The sequence below is a fragment of the Cyprinus carpio genome, chromosome A21, assembly GCF_018340385.1.
Source record: "Cyprinus carpio isolate SPL01 chromosome A21, ASM1834038v1, whole genome shotgun sequence".
Taxonomy (NCBI): domain Eukaryota; kingdom Metazoa; phylum Chordata; class Actinopteri; order Cypriniformes; family Cyprinidae; genus Cyprinus; species Cyprinus carpio.
This window is the reverse complement of record NC_056592.1, coordinates 7768691-7792637: the sequence shown is the minus strand read 5'-3', so window position 1 is coordinate 7792637 and position 23947 is coordinate 7768691. Positions and strand designations below refer to the sequence as shown.

Here is a 23947-nt window from a genome sequence, read left to right as displayed (position 1 = left end):
ATACCATGGTACCAGGTACATGGTAGTATCATTTAGAAGTTATACTAAAACATGTATAAAGTTTTTAACACATTGATTGCTAATGTAATTGTATCACAGTTTTATTGTATGGACAATAACTGTAGTTTATTTGCTGTAATCTCAGTACTATATACATTTTCCCTTTTCTTAAACCTCTTCAAATAACAATTAAATCTAAACAGCATACATTAAGTGACAAAGAAATGATATGTCTTTGTTTTGCATGAGCACACCATACTTAATGTGATATAAACCTTCTGTGTGGCGATTCTTTTCTTTGTTGTTGCCGCTGCGTGTCGTTCTGCTCCGCCCCAGTAGGTGTCGCTAATGTGAATACGTTCATTCCAGTACTTCAAAACACAGCGGTGTCAAATGAAGTGCTTCTGTGTTGTTGTACTGAACTTCGCTGTAGTCTTAGGATTTTTGAGTCCCGCTTTTGCAATTATGTCTGCCGAATGTCTCGCTAAAATCCCAGAGGTTGATTTAGATCCCAACGGCGTCTTCAAATACGTCCTCATACGGGTGCACAGCAAAACGATGATTCACATGTTGATATTGTGAGAGGATACGCATGGGCCGAGTATCATGGTAGGGATTTATTTAAGTGTTTGAATGAATGACAGGTGTGAGGAAAGTGCAACTTTATTGAGTGCAATAGGATGTGAATGTCAGAAAATACAAGTTTTAAAACTACTTCAACGGCAGTTGCCAAATGTTGGTTTTGGCTTGTAGTCTTTCAAGGCGAACTTTGTTAATATCCTAAAATATTTTATTTAGTGGGAATATTTAAGCAATGACGAATCGCTTGGTTTTTATTTTTTATTGGATTATTATTATTTTTTTATATATATAAATGTAAGATTAAATGTTGAGATCTGTTGACTTACATTGCCAATATTATTGAATGATGTTGTTTCTTTAAAGAATCTTAGATTTTAACTGTTTTTAAGCGAACGAATCGTTCTTGTTCACTTATATGCGTTGACTCGTATTTTTCTTTCACTGAAGTGACTCACTCAAAACACAAGACAGTTCATCTGCAGGAACAGCCAGTGAATGAATCTTTTTCAATGAACTCAAAAGATTCGCGTCACCGCGGAGAAATAGAATGTTTAGCATATTTAATTGTGATTGGTCTCCTTTTTTATATTGCTTTGTGATTGGTCTTTTATTTATTACAACAATTAATCATCTAGTTTGCATTTCATGCATTGCTATTCATTTCTCTTTCTTTCTTTCTTTCTTTCTTTTTTCTTTGTATTAGTGTTTCAGCTTTTCTAGCTTTCATTTTACTAAAGTTTATTACTGCAGAAAAGCACTTGAGTTTGTTTAAATACAAAAGTGTTTATTTTCATATATTTCTAAATATGTATTACAGATTTTAGGAACTTTCTCCACACATTTGATAGGAGAATAAAAGTTTCTTTGTTTCTACCTACAAAACCTTCGTAACATTGTATCTCCTCAAGCTGATATCTATGACCGTGTGGCTGGAGAACTGGAGAGAGGTGGAGGACTGGATTGTGAATGTCTCGGAGGTGGAAGAATCAAACATGACAGTGCTGCAAAAAAGATCCACGTCTACGGTTATTCCATGGTACACATGACGTTCCAGTGTTTAAAGATATACACACCTTGAATTAGTTCCATTAGTTGAACCAGTAACTCTTTTTTTTCAGGGATTTGGGAAAGCAAAGCATTCAGTTTCCACAGAGAAGATAAAAAAAAATTATTACAGAGTATGTGGTGGTGTGGTGGGGGTGTGGGGTGTTTTGTGTGTTTTATGTGGGAAATTTTAGATGTGAGAAAGGGGACTATTTTTAAAATATATGTGTCTTAACATAGCTTTCAAGTCTTGATGTGCCAAGGCTGAGAAAGTACAGAACTTTAATACATTTCTGAGATGGGTGGATGGGACGTTTACTCCAAAACTAGACAGGTCATCCTCATGTTTGATTGGTTTTTAACTTAATGTGTAGATTAACACATGGCAACAAAGAGAAAGGAATTCAATTACCTTTATTTCCATTGGTCTTTAAATATGATGAAATAAAACAGGTTAAAGGGATACTCCACTCCAAAATTAACATTTTGTTATTAATCACTTACCCCCATGTCGTTCCAAACCCGTAAAAGCTCTGTTCATCTTCGGGACACAATTTAAGATATTTTGGATGAAAACCGGGAGGCCTGTGACTGTCCCATAGACTGCCAAGTAAATAACAGTGTCAGGATCCATAAAAGGTAATAAGGACGTCGTCAGAATGCTCCATCTGCCATCAGACGTGCAATCTGGTTTATATGAAGCGACATGAACACTTTATGTAAGCAAAGAAAACAAAAATAACGACTTTATTCAACAATTCCTTTGTCACCTCTGTGTCTCTCCATATCACCGTATGCTCTTTTGTATCATTTTCTTTCAAATCAAAGCTGAATACACATAGAAACAGCGCATCCTTGTGGCACGGATGATACAGAAGAGCATACGCAGCATACGGTGATATGAAGAGAGTCGTTATTTTTGTTTTCTTTGCTTACAAAAAGTGTTCCCCTCGCTTCATATAACCCAGATTGCACGTCTGATGGCAGATGAACTATTCTGATGACGACTTTCACACCTTTTATGGACCTTGACACTGTTATTATTTACTTGGCCGTCTATGGGACAGTCACAGGCCTCCCGGGGTTTTCATCCAAAATATCTTAAATTGTGTTCCAAAGACGAACAAAGCTTTTACGGGTTGGAACGACATGGGGGTAAGTGATTAATGACAAAATTTTCATTTTGGGGTGGAGTATCCCTTTAAGTACTTTGTCCAAACCATAAAAAGTTATATAGTGCAACGCTGACATCCTGAAATGATAATAAAGTCAAGAGAAGTGTTCTTTGAAATTCCCAGAACCGCTTATTTGTTATTTATTTAAGTTTGAAGAAATGTTTGGATGCAGTTATATCACAATATGGGAAATATCTTGGTAAGGTAGATTACTCTGCTTAACTACAAAATATTAAAATATAAATTGTGATTTAATGATTTTTAAAGCACCATAAAAATAAATCTGGACCCTCCGACCTGATCCAGAGGTTGTAAACCTTGCCTGATAAACTTGAACATCCACCTCACATCCATTTGTCAGCATTTTTAATAGAACATGCCATTAGGATGTACAGTGACTTTCTTGGCTCGGAATATTACGACCTAACGACATCCGGGGAATGTTATTAACATTTTGAATTTACAACATTTAAAACAACTGTATTTCTTGTTGTTTCTTGTTGTTGAAAATTAAAATCGAGGTCTTCTTGTATTAGTTGCATTTAAATTATTTTTTTATTAGTTGATTTTAATACATTTAGTGACAAAATATTTGATATGTGTTTCTATATTTGTTTTTTTGCCTTTATTTCTTATTTCTTTGCTTGTCTGTCGAGCTTTACTGGCAAGCCGAACCTTAGAAATGGTTTACAGTTTGCTACTATTAGTAAGAGCAGAATGTGCTGTTCGTTTTAGCTAAATGGTAACATTGTCAAGTGAAGTATCTGGTGTTGAGGCCAAAATAAAGTTTGCTTAATATTTTTTAAAAGGGCTGAGCAGCTTTAAAGGAAGGATCTGACATACGTCTGGGGGTTAAAATGTAAAGTCCAGGTATTATCTCTATGTGGAATCAGGAAGGAGGGGCACAGGTGAAGTTAAAAACTTTGTATGTGGCAGGATGGTGCTTTTGCTCACTGTACGCTGCAGAAGAGATCTTGTTCTGTCTTCAGGTGGCAAAAATAAAGATTGGATTCTCCTTGTGTGTCTCATGCTGAATGTCTGTCAGAGGGGTGAGAGCTGGTGTTTTTGTTCTTTTATTTGTCATTAACGTTTTCAGGTCAATTGCTTTAAAGTATTGAATGCCACTTTGGGACATATGTGTACTATCGAACATTAGTCATATTTTTTATTTATTTTGTTTTTATTTTTTGTTTTTTGTGTTTTAAATTGTAAATTTTTTCTATTGATCTTATTAATATTTTTATGAATAAGCTCCATTAAGTTATATCTGCTAAACCGGTATTACTGTAAATGCAATCCATTTTCTGCTAAACCCATCATAAATGCAGAACCATCTACACTATATCATACGTTTATACATTCTCTGGCATTTTACCTTAGTGTTTTTCTGCATTGTTTCAATGAATTATCATCCTTGTATTTGGGAATGCAGCCTCATATCTGACATTTGTGTAACAGAGACCTTTGACTGTGTGCTGCGTGTGCGAGCAGCAAATCAGCATTAGAATGATTTCTGAAGGATCATGTGACACTGAAGACTGGCGTAATGAGGCTGAAAATTCACCTTTGCCATCACTGGAATAAAGTACATTTTAAAATATATTAAAATAGAAATGTTATTTTAAATGTTTATGTTTTAAAATGTTCATATTACAGTTTTTACAGTATTTTTGATCAAATAAATGCAGCCAAGAGACTTCTTTTCAAACATTTTAAGAACTCGAACCACCCCCTACACATTTGAAGGGTATGATGTCTGTGCTTAAGTAGCTTCTTTATTATTAGTGCAGTAGTAAGCTCCCAGCAAAAAAAAAAAAAAAAACTGAAGTGATTTTAGGTTTCTCTTCCTGTAATGTTTCTGTGTTCTTCGGGCTGGTTCATGGAAGTGACAGCTGTGACTTCTGATACTCCCAGAACCACTGTGCTTGTGTCCCCTACAATAAAACATTCCTCTCCTACCTGTCGCCTTCGGCTCAGATGCTTCATCTGGGAATCAAGTTCACACACATACTGACATGTTCAAAACTGCATCAAAAATATATCAGTTAACCTGAAGACCAGACAAAGCTCCAGCGTCTATGGCTGGAGGGAGGCCACTATCTACCTGGGCTGTATCTTAGGCCCTTTCATTATCCAGCATCATTTGAGACTCAGTAAAGAGAAGCGGGGGTATGTATCCATCGATCAGATGGAATTCCTAGATTGTACCCTGCCAGGTAAAGAAAACTGGAAAAAAGCATCATTCAACTATTTCTTTTTATTTTTCATTAGGGGACACCAATCCTTGCTCCCTTCTCATTTCTTTCTTTTTTTACATGGATATGTGCAACTTAATTATCAAAGGTACAATTAATTTTTGGGGGGTGGCATTTCAAATTCCACTTTGCCTCATTTTGAATGTGCATGGTGCTTCAGGGATCAATGCATTAGATGGATCACAGTTTTAATGATAATAAGATGTGTTGATTCTCTCTTTTTGTTTTAGTTCCACCTGAAAGTGGAACATGCGGTCCTGGTTTTGTGACATGTAAGCGGGAGGGATGTGTGGAGGATATTAAAGTGTGTGACGGCACGGATGACTGTTGTTATGGAAGGGATGAAGAGAACTGTGGTGAAAGACTAGCAAGAGCAATCAGTGATGTGTTAATAATGAGACTTTTCATTCATTTAGTCTTCAGTGCATTTGATTCCTGTGTTGCATCGCTGGTCTGGAGTCATAATCACTGATGTTTTTGTTCTGTTGGTGTGTCTTTACTGTATACAGAGCAGAACAAGAGCTGTGACTTTGAAAATGGCCTTTGTGGATGGGACCTAAGAACATTATCATCCTTGAAATGGACAAGGACCAGTCAGATGAATATATCACTTTTTGAGCCTCTAAAATGACCTGGTAGAGAACACACAACTAATACTGTGGCAGGTATGTGCGGGCCAGTCTGAGCAGGGTTGTTATAGTTTTTATTTTTTTACTCTCTAAATAATGTTTCAATTAAATTAAATTAAATGTATGCATTCAGCAGACACTTTTATCCAAAGCGACTAACAGTGCATTCAGGCTATCAATTTTTACCTATCATGTGTTCCCGGGGAATTGAACCCCCAACCTTGCGCTTGTAATGCAATGCTCTAACCACTTGAGCTACAGGAGCACAACAGGGTTGTTATAGTTTTTATTAAATAATTTTATTTATTATTGTTTATTTCATTTATTTAGTTCATAAGAAAGAAAATGAGAGAGAGAAATTATCAGTTTTATTTAGCAAAGATGATTTATATTAGATTGAAAGTAACAACATGCTCTTCTGTATCAGCCGTGCCACAATGATGCGCTGTTTCTCTACGTGTATTTAGCTTTGATTTGAAAGCAAAACAGCACATCCTTGTGGCGCGGCTGATACAGAAGAGCATCGCAGCATGGTGGCGGCATACAGTGATATGAAGAGACACAGAGGAGACTGTTGTTGAATAAAGTTGTTATTTTTGTTTTTTTAAAAAGTATTCTCATCGCTTCATAATGTTACGGTTGAACCACTGATGGCAGATGGACTATTCTGACGATGTCTTTCAACTTTCTGGACCTTGACAGTGTAAACTTACTTGGCAGTTGGGACAAGTCACAAGCCTCCCGGTTTTCATCCAAAATATATTAAATTGTGTTCCGAAGATGACAAAGCTTTTTAAAGAGTTTAGAATGACATGGGGGTAAGTGATTAATGCCAAAATTTTCATTCTGGGGGTGAAGTATCCCTTTAAGAAGTCATATAGCATCATTTCTGAAGTTCGAAAGCTGTAGTCGCCATTTATTGCAATTGAATGGAAAAGAACAACCAGTATAGTCTTCAAAATTTCACAATTTGTGTTCCACAGGTGAAAGAAAGACATAAGGGTTTACTGTTATCTCTAGTAATCTAAACTACTCCATAATATTTAAATATCCTTTTGTGTGTTTGCTTGTTGACAGGAACGCATGGACAGGGCTGGCCCAGGCGAGATTTTAGATTTCCGGCCCCAACTAAAAAAATTCTGAAAATGCAGATTTTTCAAAACTTTACTATAATGTAACATAACATAAATAAGTAACTACATAACTACATAAATAAGTAGTAAATAAATTGTGATAATAAATAAATGGAGATGTTGAAGCGCCTTGTAGGTATTTGTGTAGGAATCTGTTAAAATAGCCTACTGAAGTGACCAGACATGAGCTACTCCCACAACTAGGCTATTCCTAAAGTACAATATGAAATGCCTAAAGTAGTCTACAGACAACAAAGGCAACAAAATAAAAGACTAAATTTGTTGAAATTTGTAACTCATTTGTACATGTTTGCCAGTACAAATGAATAGCATTCCCATACCTTTCATTTCAATTTTGTGCATTCATTACAGTGGAAAATGGCATACTTAAACTTAATTATTTAATTTTATGAATGCTAGATTATAGTCCTAGTCATGGTCTTTTTCAAAAGTCATTTAGACACTTTTTGGTGAATTAAAAGCAAGCAGTAATGTAACTGATCTTAAAACAACATTACAGAAGCTTATATTTAAAGAAAATAAAGTAAAATTAAATAAGCAGTTAACTCAAGCAAAAACGTCCCACAGTGTTAGTGTTTCCAGCTAAGATATTCTAAAAAGGCTATTTCAAAATACTACATAAACATCACTGGCTAATACAGTCCTTCCTTAACCAGTGATTTCTATCTCTATATTGATATTTATCTCTATATTCTTTGCTCGCTTCCTGCCTTGTGCCCCTGATAATTTTCTTTTTCCACTCATTTTTAGAAATGATACTTTAAGAGCACATAAATGGCAAAAACTATTTTAACTGGGTGCGCCCAAGCGTAGCCATGCGTATTTGATGATGTATTATAATTAGGCTGCGTCATGACGCAGAAAGTGTTTAAATTAGTCCAACATGACATGTTGTCAGATCTTATGATTTTTCGTTGATGTCAATTTTATTTTATTCTAACATTATTTTAATCAGTTTGATGATCGATCGGTACTAAAATTATGTTAACTGTCAGAAATTATGTTGCTTAATATATGGGTGTAGGAGCGCACGATGGTCACAAGAGGACCAAAAAATGAATTAAAAAAACAAATAGCCTAACTTTCCTGTTGCGCCCCAGTCATTTTGCGCCACAGGCAACTGCTTATGTCGCTTATTCCACGGGCCGGCCCTGGAACTGAATGAAAATACAGCAGTTATTGTGGTGACTGCGCCACCAACTGGCAGCCTTTCAGCAAAACAGTCGACATCACAGCAGGAGAACTGCTTTGGGTTCTCCATCACTGAGAAAGATCTAGTGGATGGTCTTTCAATTTAACGGATTCTCTCTATTACAGAATAACAGAGGTTCCAAAAGAATGCACTACATTTTTTTTTTTTTTTTTTTTTTTTTTTTTTTTTGTGGAGGTCTTTAAGTGTCCATTAGTGCTGTCCCATAAATTAAAATGAATATTGTATTCCCATTCTGCATACGAAAAATGTCACATTAAATTGAAAATTCTTTAAAAGGTATCTCATAAAAGTGTCTCAGGAATATTATGCAACTTAAACGTTCTGTCAAATAATATCTTAAAGTGTAAATAAACTAATTGTACAAGATAGATAGATAGATAGATAGATAGATAGATAGATAGATAGATCCGCCCTTATCGCGGAATGAAGACAGACGCTAAACCGAAACCGAATCACGGCGTCTCTTAGCAAACGGCGTCTCCACGGCAACATCCTCCCAATCCGTCTGTCGAAAAGCTTCAGCAGGATAAAATCCTCACGCTACGTCACCAGTAAAATATATAAAGCTTTGCTGTGTACAGAATTAAAGGATAATAAAAACCAATGGAGAGGAGCAAAATATCGCGAATTGTTTTTTTGAGGCGCGTGACAGAGCTGCAGTGACAGTAATGCTGTGACTAGTGATTCGATTATCTATCCGTGCAGCCTGCATTGCTGTGCAAAGAAACCCCTACAAATAGCGAACACTTTCACTTACCGGCAGGATGGACCCTGGTGTGCTCATATTCTTACTTTACGTCATAATAGCTCACGAGCTTGTGTGTGGATTGATGCAGTACAGGAGACAAGCAGCCAAACCTAACAAACGCCTAATGTGGTGCTCCAGGTAAGATGTACCTCGCTAAAAATATTAACTATTTTTTCTGACCAACCTCATTCTTGGGACACTCACAAACGTACAGAGTTATTCTGTAACGTTATGCCTTAAAATGTTCTGTAATGTAATCTAAATATTCTTCTGCTAACATGTAAAGTAATTATATTTAATATGACTGAAGCAACTTTAATTATTCCTTAATAGTATTTAAAGGGTTCACTTTTCTGGGAAATCCATCTCTTATTTTTCCAGTACAACACTCTACAAAAAATTATTATTTTGCATGTGTCTGTGAAATAATAACTGTACCATCTTCCTCTTTATTTTTACCACAGTTCCCGTGTCTGTCATGGAACATGGAGAGTCAGTAGCCAGCCGGTGCGGACAGGGGAGACGAGACTTGAAGAAGACTGGACGTATTGTCAGGAAAGCGTGACACGAGGGCAGCTGTTGACTTACGATCCATAAATGTGGTTCTTAATCATCCTTCCTGCACTGTGATCAATCACTGAAGCTATGCTGACCGTTCACTGCCAGTTCATGATTATATCATTTCAACTTTGATGCTCAAAGTTTACAGTTTTCCTATTCACTGTAATTGTGGACATCTTTAGAGGTTCATTTTTAGCTATAGTTCACCTAGAAATTGAAATTCTGCCATTATTTACTCACCCTCATCGTCGTTGCAAATGTATGAAAACTTTTAAAAACTATACTTCCTGTGATTTTTTTTTCCGCTGCAGTTACAATGCTTCAGAATGGACACAAACAGCACCATAAAAGTGATCCAAGTCTTCGGAAGTCATGTGATAGCTTTGAGAAAAAAGTCACAGGTTTGGAAAATCAGAATTTTAATTCATGAGTGATTTAATTCTTGAAGTATGTTTGTAGAACTACGTTTTTTCTTAGTGATTTGAAAGCTGCTGTTTTTACCTAAACTGAATATATTGTGTGTGATTAATATGAGTTGTTTTTGCCAAACGTATAGTTCAGTCCCATGCAAGCAGAGGTGATTTGAGATCTCTGATCACATTTACAATGTAATGACACTGTGCACTTGAGTATGGAAATTAATCCCAGATTGCAGCAATTAATCTACATTATATCACTTTTGATAAAAATCATCTGCTAAATGGGTTTTCCGAAACACACTTTGAATATTTCTTGTTCATTTTGCTGTTTCTGCCCTTATTACATTTTTGTAAATGAATTGCAAATTCTGGATGTAATAAGTCAAGTGTAGATGGAAGTTCACACTAAAACCTTTGTACCCGACTGTGTATTGAGATTCATTAAATATGCATTTCAGCATCAACTATAATGTAGTGATATTTTGAGGTGTCAGTATCAGTAGGTTTGGGAATTATAGTGCTTAGCAAGCACTTTCATGTTTCAATGTCGAACCACTTAACATTTTCAAATATTGATTTTTGATCAGTCTCATCAATGAGGTTTGAGGAATACTTCATGCAAAAATGAAATTTACAAATTAAGTTTGTTACTTCATCGAACATCACTTGCTCACCAATGGATCCTCTGCAGTGAATGGGGTGCCGTCAGAGTACAAAACAGCTGAAACGTCACAATAATCCACACGGCTCCATCAATTAATGTTTTTTTTTTAAGTGAAAAGCTGCATATTTTTGTCAAAAACAAATCCACCATTAAGACCTTTTTAACTTAAAACCATAGCTTCTGCTTTTGGATACAAGTTTGGATACGGTGCTTTTCCATTGAATGTTGGAACATGGCTTCTATTCAAACACAAGTTGGGTGTTGGCTTGCAATTGCTGCTCCAATTAATCCTAAAAGTGTTTCGTTTTTTTTTTTTTTTTGTCTTGTTTTCCAGTATAGATAACACTCTTAAATTAAGATACATTTTCTTAAGAGGCAAAATAACTTAAGATATTTTTTGTAGTCTTATTTTCTGAAACATGTATCAAAATGAAGTGAATTTCGCAAGAAAAAATATCCATCAGTGGGGTTAGAAAAAATAATTCTGTTTTCCCTTTGAATTCATTTTCTTTCCCCACTCACAGTTTTCTTTATTATTATTTTTTAAGCATAAAATCACTTATTTTGATGGTTTTGTTTTGAAGTAAATGTGTCTTGGTTTAATTTTTTAATTTATTTATTTTTGATATTTCCACTGGAAAACATGACAAAAATACTGAGTAAAAAACAAACAAACAAACAAACAAAAAAATACTGTTTTTGAAGTGCAGAATTATTTATATCTTATTCTTATATCTAAAACTAAGGTCTGTGTGAAAAGGCTCGAACCATTGATCCTGAGACAAAGATTGTAGCTGATACTAGACTTTCTATTTAGTTTGACTTGTTTTGGTTTGTTTTTATTTTTATCTGCAAATATCTTCAACATGTTGCTTATGCCAGTTTTGCTTGTTTGTAGGATGTTTTCCCTACAGCATTTTAGTGGCCTATAAAAATTAGTGCTTCTATGTACTAAGATGCAAACGAGCAGTTTCCTTTTAAATAATAGAGGCTGTTTTTGCTTCATCTACATTTTTGCAAAAGACTGTATGTGTTTATTTAATCAGCTTTAATAATCAGGTTATTTACAGCAATGACCATTTCAGCAGGTTTGTTAATGGCACATCAGAGGCTAATTGGACTGTAAAAACTTCTGGTCCTCAGTGCTTTATTTGTGCTGATGTCTCTTTGCAGTGGAAAAAAAAAACTCTCAATAAGCCTAGTGTGTAATTGTGTGTTCAGGGGAGCTGAGGTGAGAAAACTGTTGAGCTGGTTTATTTGTCAGTGAACGCACTGGTCATCCTCAAGTCTCTAATATTGTATGAAGAGACATTAGACTATAACAAAGTGATGCATCTCACTGGAGGGTGGGGGGTCATCCATATTATCTACGTCACACCTCTATACAACATAACCTCAATGACAGGCTGCCTTAAATTTGCCTGTTTCAGTGTACAGGGTTTCAGTCTTCATTTGAAGTGGAGTAAAATATACATCTCTGAGTAAGTCATCTTTGATTTGTACGATTAATATGGTACATTAATGAGCACTGACATTTTGTTTGTTGCTTGCTATCTATTGCAATCAATGAAAATGTAACAATTATTTAAAATATTTTAATAATAATAATAAATTATCTTATGATATCATAATATCAGTACACAGTAGAATATTTATGACTTGTCTCTTTACTTTCATTTTGAGGAATGCATAACAATCAGATGTAATTTCTTTCAAATGAATTGTCATGCTATTTTATTAAACAAGTAACATGCTGTTATTTATCATACAAAAAGATCATCTTTTTTTTAAATGCACTACCTTAACACAAAGTTTTTGTCTTGTTTTATCTCTCCAGGTTCATTGGTTACTGTACATCTGATTCAGTATGTCTTATGTATCAGACAGCTCTAGTCTCAACAAGGCCCTGCGGCAGCAGTATCTCAGTCTGCCCCAGGGGAACTTCTGTCAGGTCACTTACGTCTGGATCGATGGCTCTGGAGAGGGTCTGCGTAACAAGACTCGAACCATGGATTCAGAGCCAAAGAGCGTAGCTGGTAGCAAAGTGTTGACTGGTTTCACTTTCATCTTGAACGTTTTATTTTTTCTTATTTTGTTTTTGTTCTTGTTGTTCTTTAACAGACCTACCAGAATGGAATTTTGATGGCTCAAGCACGGGTCAGTCTAAAGGACACAACAGTGACATGCTACTGATTCCTGTCTGCATGTTCAGGGACCCATTCCTCTTGGACCCGAACAAACTGGTGCTATGTGAGGTGCTCAAGCACACCCGAGAACCTGCAGGTAGAGTTTATCCACTATAAAAAAATTATGTAAAGTTGGAAAAATAAAAGATGAAACTACAAACCTTTTTTGCTAGAGTTCTATAATCACCAAATTTTGTACAGTTAAAATGCACAGCGATTCATTTGAGTTCCAAAATTTCTCGTAGCAATAATACAAATTAATTTTGTGTAGAACTCATGAACAAATTTTTTTCGTTTAGAATCAAACCACCGTAACTGCTGTAACAAGGTCATGGAGAAGGTCAAAGACCTTCACCCCTGGTTTGGCATGGAGCAGGAATATACTCTTTTTGGAGTAGATGGACACCCTTATGGCTGGCCCAGGCTTGGATTCCCCAAACCACAAGGTTAAATCCTGTATCAAGCTGCTGAAAAGGATTTTTGAATGCCAGACATATTGTAAAATATCCCTCCTACCTGGCAGATAACCCTAAAATCTGTGCAATGAGAAACCACACCAGTTCTTTGTAAACACCGAAGAAGAATCTGGAAGCAGGCCATGTTCAATAAGGAAAACACTTTCTGTTTGTAAAAAAAAAAAAAATGCATGTTTTGGTTGGCTGACAGGGCTTAGGATTTTGGTGAGATGTGTGGTTGAAGAGCAGTGGAATATAAGAAAACAATCACTTACAGCACCTTTATTCCAGTGGTACATTGATAGATGATACTGCCATATGGAAGAATTCAAAGAGATCAAAAATCTCCCAACTCTCAAGGTCACCATTCAATTTAATTGTATGGGGGGAAAAACTTGGACATTTTTATTTTTAGAATTTTTACATGTCTGATTGTACAAATAAAGTGCCATCTGTGACATCTTAATATTTAAAAGATGGCAATGTTTTTTATGTTGTGTCTCTTTTCTGTCAGGTCCGTATTATTGCAGTGTTGGTGCTGACAGAGCTTTTGGCAGAGACGTTGTGGAGTGTCATTATAAAGCCTGTCTGTATGCTGGCATCAAAATCAGTGGCACTAACGCAGAGGTCATGCCCTCTCAGGTAACTACTGTTAAATTATAGTTACTAAGTATCATGTTCTGGATGGCCAGTCTGGATAGTTTGCTCTCTCTGCAGTGGGAGTTCCAGGTGGGTCCATGTGAAGGAATTGAGATGGGAGATCATCTATGGATGGCACGTTTCCTGCTATACAGGGTGTGTGAAGATTTTGGAGTGGTGGCCACTCTGGATCCAAAACCCATGACAGGAGACTGGAACGGAGCCGGTTGCCACATCAATGTGAGCACAGTGCAAATGAGAGAACAAGGAGGAATTGAGTATGTACTGAGTTATACACACACTCATAAGTCACAGAAAGACTAAAGACACCTAAAAAACAAACAGAGTTGTGTTAAAGTCCATTCACACTAAGAATGATAATTATATTTGCTTCCACACCAGCGCATGACAACGATCTGTTTATTATAAGCACATGCTGCAGTTTTAGTGCTCAAGCTCTTAAAAGCAGGATGACTTGATTGTCTGATTGGCTCTGATTGACTGATTTTATCGTCCATGAGATGGAAATAAATTGTTCTTATAGTGATTCCAATGATATTATTCCTCTGTGTTGTTATCATTAAAGTTGTGATGTGAACTTCCATTCGATTACCATTTTAGTCATCCTTGGAGCGAACTGTGTTAGGTCATGTTATCTGACTTCCATGATTCTTTTCTCTGCATCAGGCACATTGAGAAAGCTATTGAGAAACTGAGCAAGCGCCATGCAGATCATATTTGTGTTTACGACCCACATGGTGGAGAAGATAACAAACGTCGCCTCACGGGTCGCCACGAGACCTCCAGCATCCATGATTTCTCAGCGGGTGTTGCTAACCGTGGGGCCAGCATCCGTATTCCTCGTCAGGTGGGACAGGAAAAATGCGGTTACTTTGAGGACCGTCGTCCTTCTGCCAACTGTGACCCATATGCTGTGACCTGCGCAATGGCCCGCACATGTATGCTGCAAGAGGAGGAAGATACCCATGAAACTGAATAACACACTTTTGGAAACTATTATTTGTTTAGAAAATAGGAAAATATTTTGCTGAGATACAACTATTTGAAAATCTGGAATCTGAGGGTGCAAAAAAATTAAACTATTTGAAAATCTTATATTTATGGTAGGAAACTTACAAAATATCTTCACAGAACATAATCTTATTTAATATCCTAATGATTTTTGACCCATACAATGTATTTTTGGCTCTTACTACAAATATATCTGTGCTGCTCAAGATTGATGAGGTTGATGATGTTTCTTATCCTCACAAAGACTGCATTAATTTAATCCATTTATTTGTGAAAACTAAAAAAGCTATTTAAAAAATATAATGCATTAATTTAAAAATACAGTAAAAGCAAGAAAATGTTGGCAATATTATTGCAATTAAAAAAAAAATCATTTTAACATTTTTTATGAATTTAATTTAATCTTGTGATGGCGAAGCTGAATTTCCAGCTGCCATTATTCCAGTATGGAGTCTTAGTCTTTAGTTCAGAAATAATTGTAATATGCTGATTTGGTGAAACATCTTTTGTAACATTATTTTTTTAATTTTTTAAAAAAGAAAATAAAAAAAAATTCTTAATGACCCCAAACTTTTGTACGGTAGTGTCAAAAAAAATGCTTTTCACTTTTTTTTTAAGCATTAATAACGATAGTACACCTGAAGGCTTTCACTTTTTGATTTTTAAGCATGTTTTTTACAGATGGATTTAATTTTTTTATTTTGCATAAATGTATATATATATATATAATTATTTACAGATAAATTCAATACTGTTTATATGTGTGTGTGTGTGTGTGTGTGTGTGTACACACAGTATATATGTGTGTGTGTATGTGTACGTGTACAAATTTTGCACATGTAGACATTCACACACATATATGATGAGGCAAAACATTATGACCAGTCACAGGTGAAGCAAATATCATTGATCATCTTATAGGTAGGTAGTAAGCAAACAGTCAGTTCTTATAATCAATGTGTTGGATGCAGGAGAAATGGGTAGCAATAAAGATCTAAGCAACTTTGACAAGGGCCAAATTGTTATGGCAAGGTGACTGCGTCAGAGTATCTCTGAAATAGCAAGGCTTGTGGGTTGGCAATGGGGTGTTGGGTGCCCAAGGCTCATCTATGCATAAGGGCAACAAAAGTTATTCTGTCTGGTCCAAGCCAACAGAAGTTCTTCTGTGGCACATTCACACAAAATTTAATGATGGTTATGGGAGAAATGTGTAACCCATTGAAACACACTCTGCTGTGTATAGGGCTGCGTAGCCACAGACAGGCTCATCTATGCATAAGGGCAACAAAAGTTATCCTGTTATCCAATCAGATTGGCTTTGATGAATTATGTCTGGTTTTTAGTGCTGAAGGTATGGTGATGCAATGGGTGGGCATGCTCATAGCAACTGGCAAATCTGGTGTAGTCCATGAGAATTAGATGCATTAATACTTAAAGCAGCTGGTGGCCACACAAGATACTCACTGCCACATTTGATACTGACCCCCTCTCCTTCATTAAGGGACACATTGTTCTATTTGTGATGGCACCAGGATGCACTGTTCAACAGAAATGCATGAATAAAAACCTGCCCCAACCTCACATTTGTGAAAAAAAAAAAGTATGTGAAAACTATTGACCTAAGATCAGATTTACAGAGATAATTCACACTAAAACAGGTTATTCACTATTTCTTCTTTAGTTTCAAATAGAGTTTGAACATTTGAATGAGTTTTATTGGCAGTTGCAACCCAGAGGACCTCCTTCAGGTGACAGTAGATATGATTGATGTGGATCTCTTCAGCTGTTACTCCAGTCTCAGTGTAGCCTGGGAAAATCAGAGAGAGAAAAAGGCATCCACAGAAGTAATACCATTAATATTTTTGTTTGGTTTTGTTGCATCCTATCTGCTCCAGTATGTCTTACGTATCTGACAGCTCACGTCTTAACAAGTTCTTGCGGGAGAGATACCTCAATCTTCCCCAGGGAGAGTTCTGTCAAGTTACTTACGTCTGGATCGCTTATTGTGGAATGGACTTGTGCTACAAGACTCGCACCATGGACTTTGCACCAAAAACCATAGATGGTACTACAGAAATTTCTTCATAATATATGTTTTCGGTTTTCTTGTGTTTATTATGCTTTATACTTATCCCTTTTTTTTTTTTTTTTTTTTTGGTAGATATACCTGAATGGGATATCACTGGGCAAACTGGAGGATTCAGCACTGAGATGCTACTGGCTCCTGTCTGCATGTTCAGGGACCCCTTTCTTTTGGACCCTAACAAACTGGTCCTTTGTGAGGTGCTCAAGAACACCCGGGAGCCTGCAGGTATGAAAGGCTGAAATGATGGTAAAATGTATATAAAACTCACATTGGGTTCTTTATGTTCTGCACCAATGTTAATGTTGCTCAGCTGGTAGAGCATGATGTATGTATGCATAAATGTAAATATATGTAAAGGTAAATATGTAAACATTGTAAAAACTGCTCATACTTACCCAAATCCTTATCTAAACATTTTCTCTTAGAATCTAACCACCGTAACAGCTGTAACAAAATCATGGAGAAGGTCAAAGAGCTTCACCCTTGGTTTGGAATGGAGCAAGAATATACTCTCCTAGGAGTGGATGGACACCCTTTTGGCTGGCCCAGACTTGGCTTTCCCAAGCCACAAGGTTATCTAAATGTTACCATCAGTTGTTACATCCACAGTCTTGGGTGCGAAAGAGTAAACAGTAATACACAATGTCCTCTGTAGGCTACATATGTGGACAATGATATTGCATTCTAAAAGACAGAGGTAATGAGTTACATTTACTTCGTTACATTTACTTGAGTACATTTTTTTGGGTAACTAATACTTTTGGAGTATATTTAAAGATGGGTACTTTTACTCTTACTTAAGTAAATTTGGGTGGTGGTGGGGGGGGGGGTCTGTAATTTTACGTCGTTATTGTTTTAGTTGGTTATTTTGTTAGTTTATCTTATTGTTATTTTATTTTTATGTGCTTCAGTTTATTCCAAATGCGCCGTCTACTTTTCTCTGGGCAATGAGCGATGCCCATTCACGAATGATTCATTCTTTTGAGTCAATTCTGTTCAAAGGCTTGATCAAACCAGTTGGCAAACCAGTAAATTGGTTCGTGAATCAATTTGAATGATTCGTTCAGTTCCCTGCCGCGCGCTCTGAGCGTCTGAAGCGGTTCACTCAGAGTTGTAACAGAAAGTTTAAGAACATCAAGAGCGTTGAAGACTTGGCTCTGGATCTGCAGTCAATTGAAAGCAAATCTGCAAATGCTATTGTTTGCTAGTGATTAAGATCTTTATTAGATGAACACCGCGTGTGCTGTCTACGGTTCAGGCTACATTCGATTACAGTACACGATAACACTATGACAATAGTTTGTTGTACGTGTAACTTATAAAAGAGGGGAGCCAAGTTGAATGCAGCTTCCAGAAGACAAAAAATAGCCGATGAATAATTTCTATATTTGATAATCACACCTGCGTGAGAACATTCAGCGAGTATCATCAGCTGCTAAATTCAGATCTGTGTTCGCTGGCTGGCGCTGAGCCATAAGACAGACTCGTTTTTACAGCACTGCGCATTATAACCAATCACACAAGATTCTGGTGAGCTTATGAATGCAATGGCCAATCAGAGGTGTTCGGGTGAGTAATCACTAAAATGCCGGTGCTTCCTTCACTCTTGCTGGCTGAATACCTCTTTTCTGGCGAATTCTCTCGTCAGAAACAACAAAGTGCAGATTGTGTGTACGAATCTACAAATAAGATATTGATTTCACAGTGTTTACAGTTTCAGTGATTTTAATGGGAGTTTTGAGAGTGATTGAACTCTAGACTCTCAGTGAAAATGTTCTTTGATAATGTAAATGTTATTTGCTCTCTTTCTGAAAGATTAGTAGGCTAGCCGTTTTTATATCACATTAACTTTCAATGTTAAATTCACATTTAATATAAAGTCAGTCGTATTAAAAATGTTATGGCATGACATCCATATCGGTTACTTAAGTAAACAGACAGGTTTTTATGCATAGTTAATAGATTACATTATTAGGCTGCTTTGACCATCGCATATGATCTAACATAATCTATAAAGGTGAGTATCGATATATTTCATCATATAGTTCATGCGTCTGGGAATGTTTCTAATAAAAATGAAAAATAAATAATGCTTAATAATAATTAGCCAATATGTGTGTCACATGACCCCCCCCCAACCCCAACTCGTGCCCCCTCAAAAAATAATGAGTGCATGACTCCCCTGCTTATACATTAAAAAAATATATTATTTTTACATTAAATAAGATGACACAGAGTATGAAATAAATACCCGCCAAACCCGTGTTAGCTCTGTTCCAGGAGGAATGCCTTTGCCTAGACACAATTAATATTCATATTTCCACAATATTTATGCTTGCAGAAATATACATTTGTTTACATTTTTCAGAACAGACAGAAGAAGATCTGTCAATGTGCATTTGGTTCGTTATTTTCAGATGTTCGGTAACTTAGCCGTCATGTGAGAAGTTTTCACTCTTCTCTTTGTCTGCTTTATACATATATAATACATACTTTAAAATATAATTTAATTCAGTGAAGCAAATCAGTTTTTTCATCAGCTGTTACTCCAGTTTTCAGAGTCATGATCCTTCAAAAAATAATTCTAATATACTGATTTATTACCAGTGCTGGAAACAGTTTTGCTGCTTAATATTTTTTGTAACCTGTGACATTTTGTTTAGGATTCTTTGATGAATAGAAAGATAAAAAGAACATCATTGATAGTAGATCAACATATTGGAATGATTTCTGAAGGATTATGTGACACTGAAGACTGGAGTAAAGGCTGATGAAATACACTCACCCACACACACACACACACACACACACACACACACACACACACACAACATACATTTTATCTATATATCTAAATAAAAATAGACTCTAGATAATTCAGTATATGACCCAAAGTAACTAGTAACTAACTACTTGAGTAGTTTATTTCAGATACTTTTTTACTCTTACTCAGGTAGCCTAACTATCCAGTGGTGCATTTCCCAAAACCATAGTTGCTAACCTGTTAGCAACTTAGTTGGTTGGCAATGGGAAATTGCATTGCAACCAACAAAGTTGCTAACTTAGTTAGCAACTATGGTTTTGGGAAACGCACCACAGACTAGTACTTTTACTTTTACTTGAGTAAATATTTCTATAAGTACTTTTACTTTTACTTGAGTACAGTTTTTGGTTACTCTACTCTACTCTACTCTTGGTTCATATGGGACACGTCCCGGCAAGAATTTTAATGTTGCCTAAAATATCCAGGTTTTGGCTGTTTGCACTGTGCAGGTCGATCATTGTGTGACAATCGTGAGAGCTATAAAGACCAGACGGCTCCTTATGATTTCGAATCGCTCTCGCACCTACTTTGGTGTCTTTTTTGATCAGCAGAGACGCTTCTAGTCAAACGGACGAACAAACACTTGCACATATTTGCACCGCTTTGATTGTTCCCTGTAGATCTCACCTTCTCCCTGAGAGAGAGCAACCGCAAATCCTGGCAGCGGCAGGTCGCAGGGCCTGTAATGATCTACAAGTTTGAGACCTTTATTGTAACATTAGTATATACACCAAACATTTTGACTTTCTTCTTTTCACAGCAGGAAAACATTTTTTGAGAGACACCAGGACTGCCGCAGACTGGTGTGGTAACAGAAATTGAAAAGGATTTTTAAGCAGGAAAACATTTTTTGAGAGACACCAGGACTGCCGCAGACTGGTGTGGTAACAGAAATTGAAAAGGATTAGCTGTGTGGGCAGAAAGTTCTCAAGTAGAACGGTTCACTTTTGTATTTCGAAAAAAAAAAAAAGATTATGAGGTGTTCTGCACAGAAATGGTTGATAAAGCAAAGTACAAAATCTTCGCCAGATTTGAGGAAGAATGAGTCTTGATTAGATATATATATATATATATATATATATATATATATATATATATATATATATATATATATATATATATATACAGTGCCTATAAAAAATATTTATACCCCTTCATTTTTTTTTAAGTTTTTTATGTTGCAGCCTTATGTTAAACTGCTTTGAATTACTTTTTTTTTTCAATCTACACTCCATACACCATAATGACAAAGCAAAAAAACAGAACTGTCACAACTTCATAAATGTATTAAAAAGAACAAAACTGAAATAAGTACATTGCATAAGTATTCATACCTTTATCTCAGTACTTAGCTGAAGCACCTTTACAGCGGGTCACTTCAACAGGACAGGTTTGGCGGGGGGAGTGTGATTTTGTATAATGACTAATGGCTACTGATATGTACTGATATCTACTGATATGTAGCCAACCCGTTCTAAAAAAAGTTGCATGCAAAGTGTAAAACCATGTTCTACTGTCAGACAGAATGTTGTAAGAAGTTCTGTGTTTTGTTTCCAGAGCCCTCTTTCGAGCTTATAAAAGATCAGGCAAAGGGTTCCAGAATAATATGCTGTAACCAAAAATTCAAAAACAAATTATTTATGAAAATATTACCAATGTTAACTTACAACATAGACTATGCAGCCTACATTAGTGTCATCATAAAAACTTTTTTTCTAGATGACCAAAGTGTGGAAGAAACATTACCTGGAAGTAGCAAGAAATGCCTATAGAAGAACCAATTTTTGTTCCACAAAGAACCATTCAGTCAAAGGTTCTTTAAAGAACAATCTTTTTCTAACCTTTTTTATAATCTGAAGAGCCTTATTTTATCACAAAGAACCTTTTGTGAAACAGAAAGGTTCTTCAGATGTTAAAGGTTCTTTATGGAACCATTTAGACAAAAAGGTTCTTCTATAGCATCGCAAAGAACCTTTATTTTTAAGAGCGTAAGGTTTAGTGAAGTTTATGTGAAGCTGTGGGTAACATTAAAAAAAAAAAAAAAATTATGTAAAAACTGTGTCAATCATCTATCAAAAAAGAGTGGAGTCATACTGCATGGTAATTTGGTCAAAGTAGTTTTAATAATCATTTCAACCATAAACAGTTTGTACAGTACACAGTGAAATCAAACAACGTTCTTCCAGGACAAAGGGGCAACAAAACAAACATAATTAAACATAAAGTAAAAGGAGATTAGACAAAATTTACTAGAACATAAAAGGACTAATACGATAGAAAAACATTAATGCAGAAAACACAACAAAAAACAGTGAAATGAGACACAGACCAGTACACAAATGCAAAGGCACTGTCAAATAATAAATACTGATCGTACAATCAATATTGCGTGATAATAATAATAATACCCTAAATATTGCTAATAAATATTAGCTGTTTTACGAGAACTAAATTCATCCCAGATTAACAAACTAAATGTGATTAAATAAATATTTAATTGACAATGAAAAGCAGGTTTTATGGGAAGAGCATTGCGAGATGATAAAGTTGGCGCAGTTAATAATTTCAGTGTAAAAGTTGCACTTTTACTTTGGAATTGCGGTTTAATTCCGTTGACGACCTTCTCCAGTCGGCGTTTTTGTATCCGTTAGCTGCTTGTTAATCAGACAACATTTCTATGTTCGTTCTTGGTGCCAACTGTGGAAAAAAAGATCACTAAAAGGCTAATAATAAACCGCTGAAGGTTTAACTGCAAGTGCTGCGTTCAACTGTGTTGCATGTAAAGGGGAGTGTGATTTTGTCCGGAGAGTCAGATTTCAGTACAACAATTTTTTAACCAAAAATTTAATTTTGTGTCTTTCTTCTTTCAGGCCCATATTACCAATGTGTTGGTGCTGACAGAGCCTTTGGCAGAGACATTGTGGAGTGTCATTATAAAGCCTGTCTGTATGCTGGCATCAAAATCAGTGGTACTAACCCAGAGGCCATGCCCTCTCAGGTAACTATGATATCATTAGGTAATTTTTTGTGAACCAATATTCACTTTTCTACTTAATTGGGTTATTAGTGACCATACAAATAGTACATTATTGTACCATTGGTAAAAGTAAAAAAAAAAGGCCAGTCTGGATAGTTTGCTCTCTCTGCAGTGGGAGTTCCAGGTGGGTCCATGTGAAGGAATTGAGATGGGAGATCATCTATGGATGGCACGTTTCCTGCTATACAGGGTGTGTGAAGATTTTGGAGTGGTGGCCACTCTGGATCCAAAACCCATGACAGGAGACTGGAACGGAGCCGGTTGCCACATCAATGTGAGCACAGTGCAAATGAGAGACAAGGAGGAATTGAGTATGTACTGAATTGCATACACACACTAGTCAAAGAGAGGAAGTTATGTTGCTGTGTTTTGCCATGTCATCTGACCTGCATCCTCCTCCTCTCTACATCAGGCACATTGATAAAGCCATCGAGAAACTGAGAAAGCGTCACGCAGAGCATATTCGTGTTTATGACCCAAACGGCGGCGAGGACAACAAGCGACGACTCGTAGGTTGTCAGGTGTTCTCCAGCATCCATGATTTCTCAGCAGGTGTTGCTAACCGTGGGGCCAGCATTCGTATCCCCTATCGGGTGGCTAAGAACAAATGTGGTTACTTTGAGGACCGCCGTCCTGCCGCCAACTGTGACCCATATGCTGTGACCTTCGCAATTGCCCACACATGTATGCTGCAAGAGGAGGAAGAATTGAAATAATGGAATTCTGGAAACAAATAATGGTTGTTTAAAAGAAATGAATACCAATTTAATATTGCATGCTTATCAAATTTCTTTAAATGTAAGAATTAAAATAAAGATCAATAAATAAATCACTTAAAAAAAAAAATATAGGCCTAGGCCTAATATGTAAATTGAATTCTATAAATGCTGACTTTCCTCAACACGGAATTAATGTGCAAAACGACTGAATCATTAGAAGAATAACGAAGTGCAGTAAACGCTACACTCTTAGACGAAAAGGTTCAAAAATGAACCTTTTGAGGTTCCTGGGCATTGCAACTGTGGTGCATTTGAAAAGGTTCTAAATGGAACCTTCACTTAAAGGTGCATTAATGACCCTCATCAGTTCCTTTTTTAACATTTTTCTAGATAGCAATAACATTAGTATTATTGTTGTTGTTGGTATTATTATTATTATACATTACTAATCCAATTTCACTATAAAGACAGAACACCATGATTGTCCATAAACTGTTTAATACATAAATATGTATTACAAACAAA

General features: G+C 36.1%; 1 protein-coding gene and 2 pseudogenes across 1 annotated transcript; all 3 read left to right on the top strand.

Moving 5' to 3' along the window:
* The first annotated feature begins 84 nt into the window (after positions 1–84).
* LOC122134746 lies at positions 85–5325 on the top strand (annotated as a pseudogene).
* A 6209-nt stretch (positions 5326–11534) lies between these two features.
* LOC122149284 (glutamine synthetase-like) lies at positions 11535–14724 on the top strand. The gene is made up of 6 exons (XM_042778834.1): positions 11535–12480; positions 12566–12727; positions 12930–13076; positions 13600–13727; positions 13803–14002; positions 14412–14724. The coding sequence occupies exons 1-6, from the start codon at positions 12312–12314 to the stop codon at positions 14722–14724; spliced, it is 1119 nt and encodes a 372-aa protein (XP_042634768.1). The 5' UTR covers positions 11535–12311.
* A 1928-nt stretch (positions 14725–16652) lies between these two features.
* LOC122134745 lies at positions 16653–23419 on the top strand (annotated as a pseudogene).
* Positions 23420–23947: the final 528 nt, after the last annotated feature.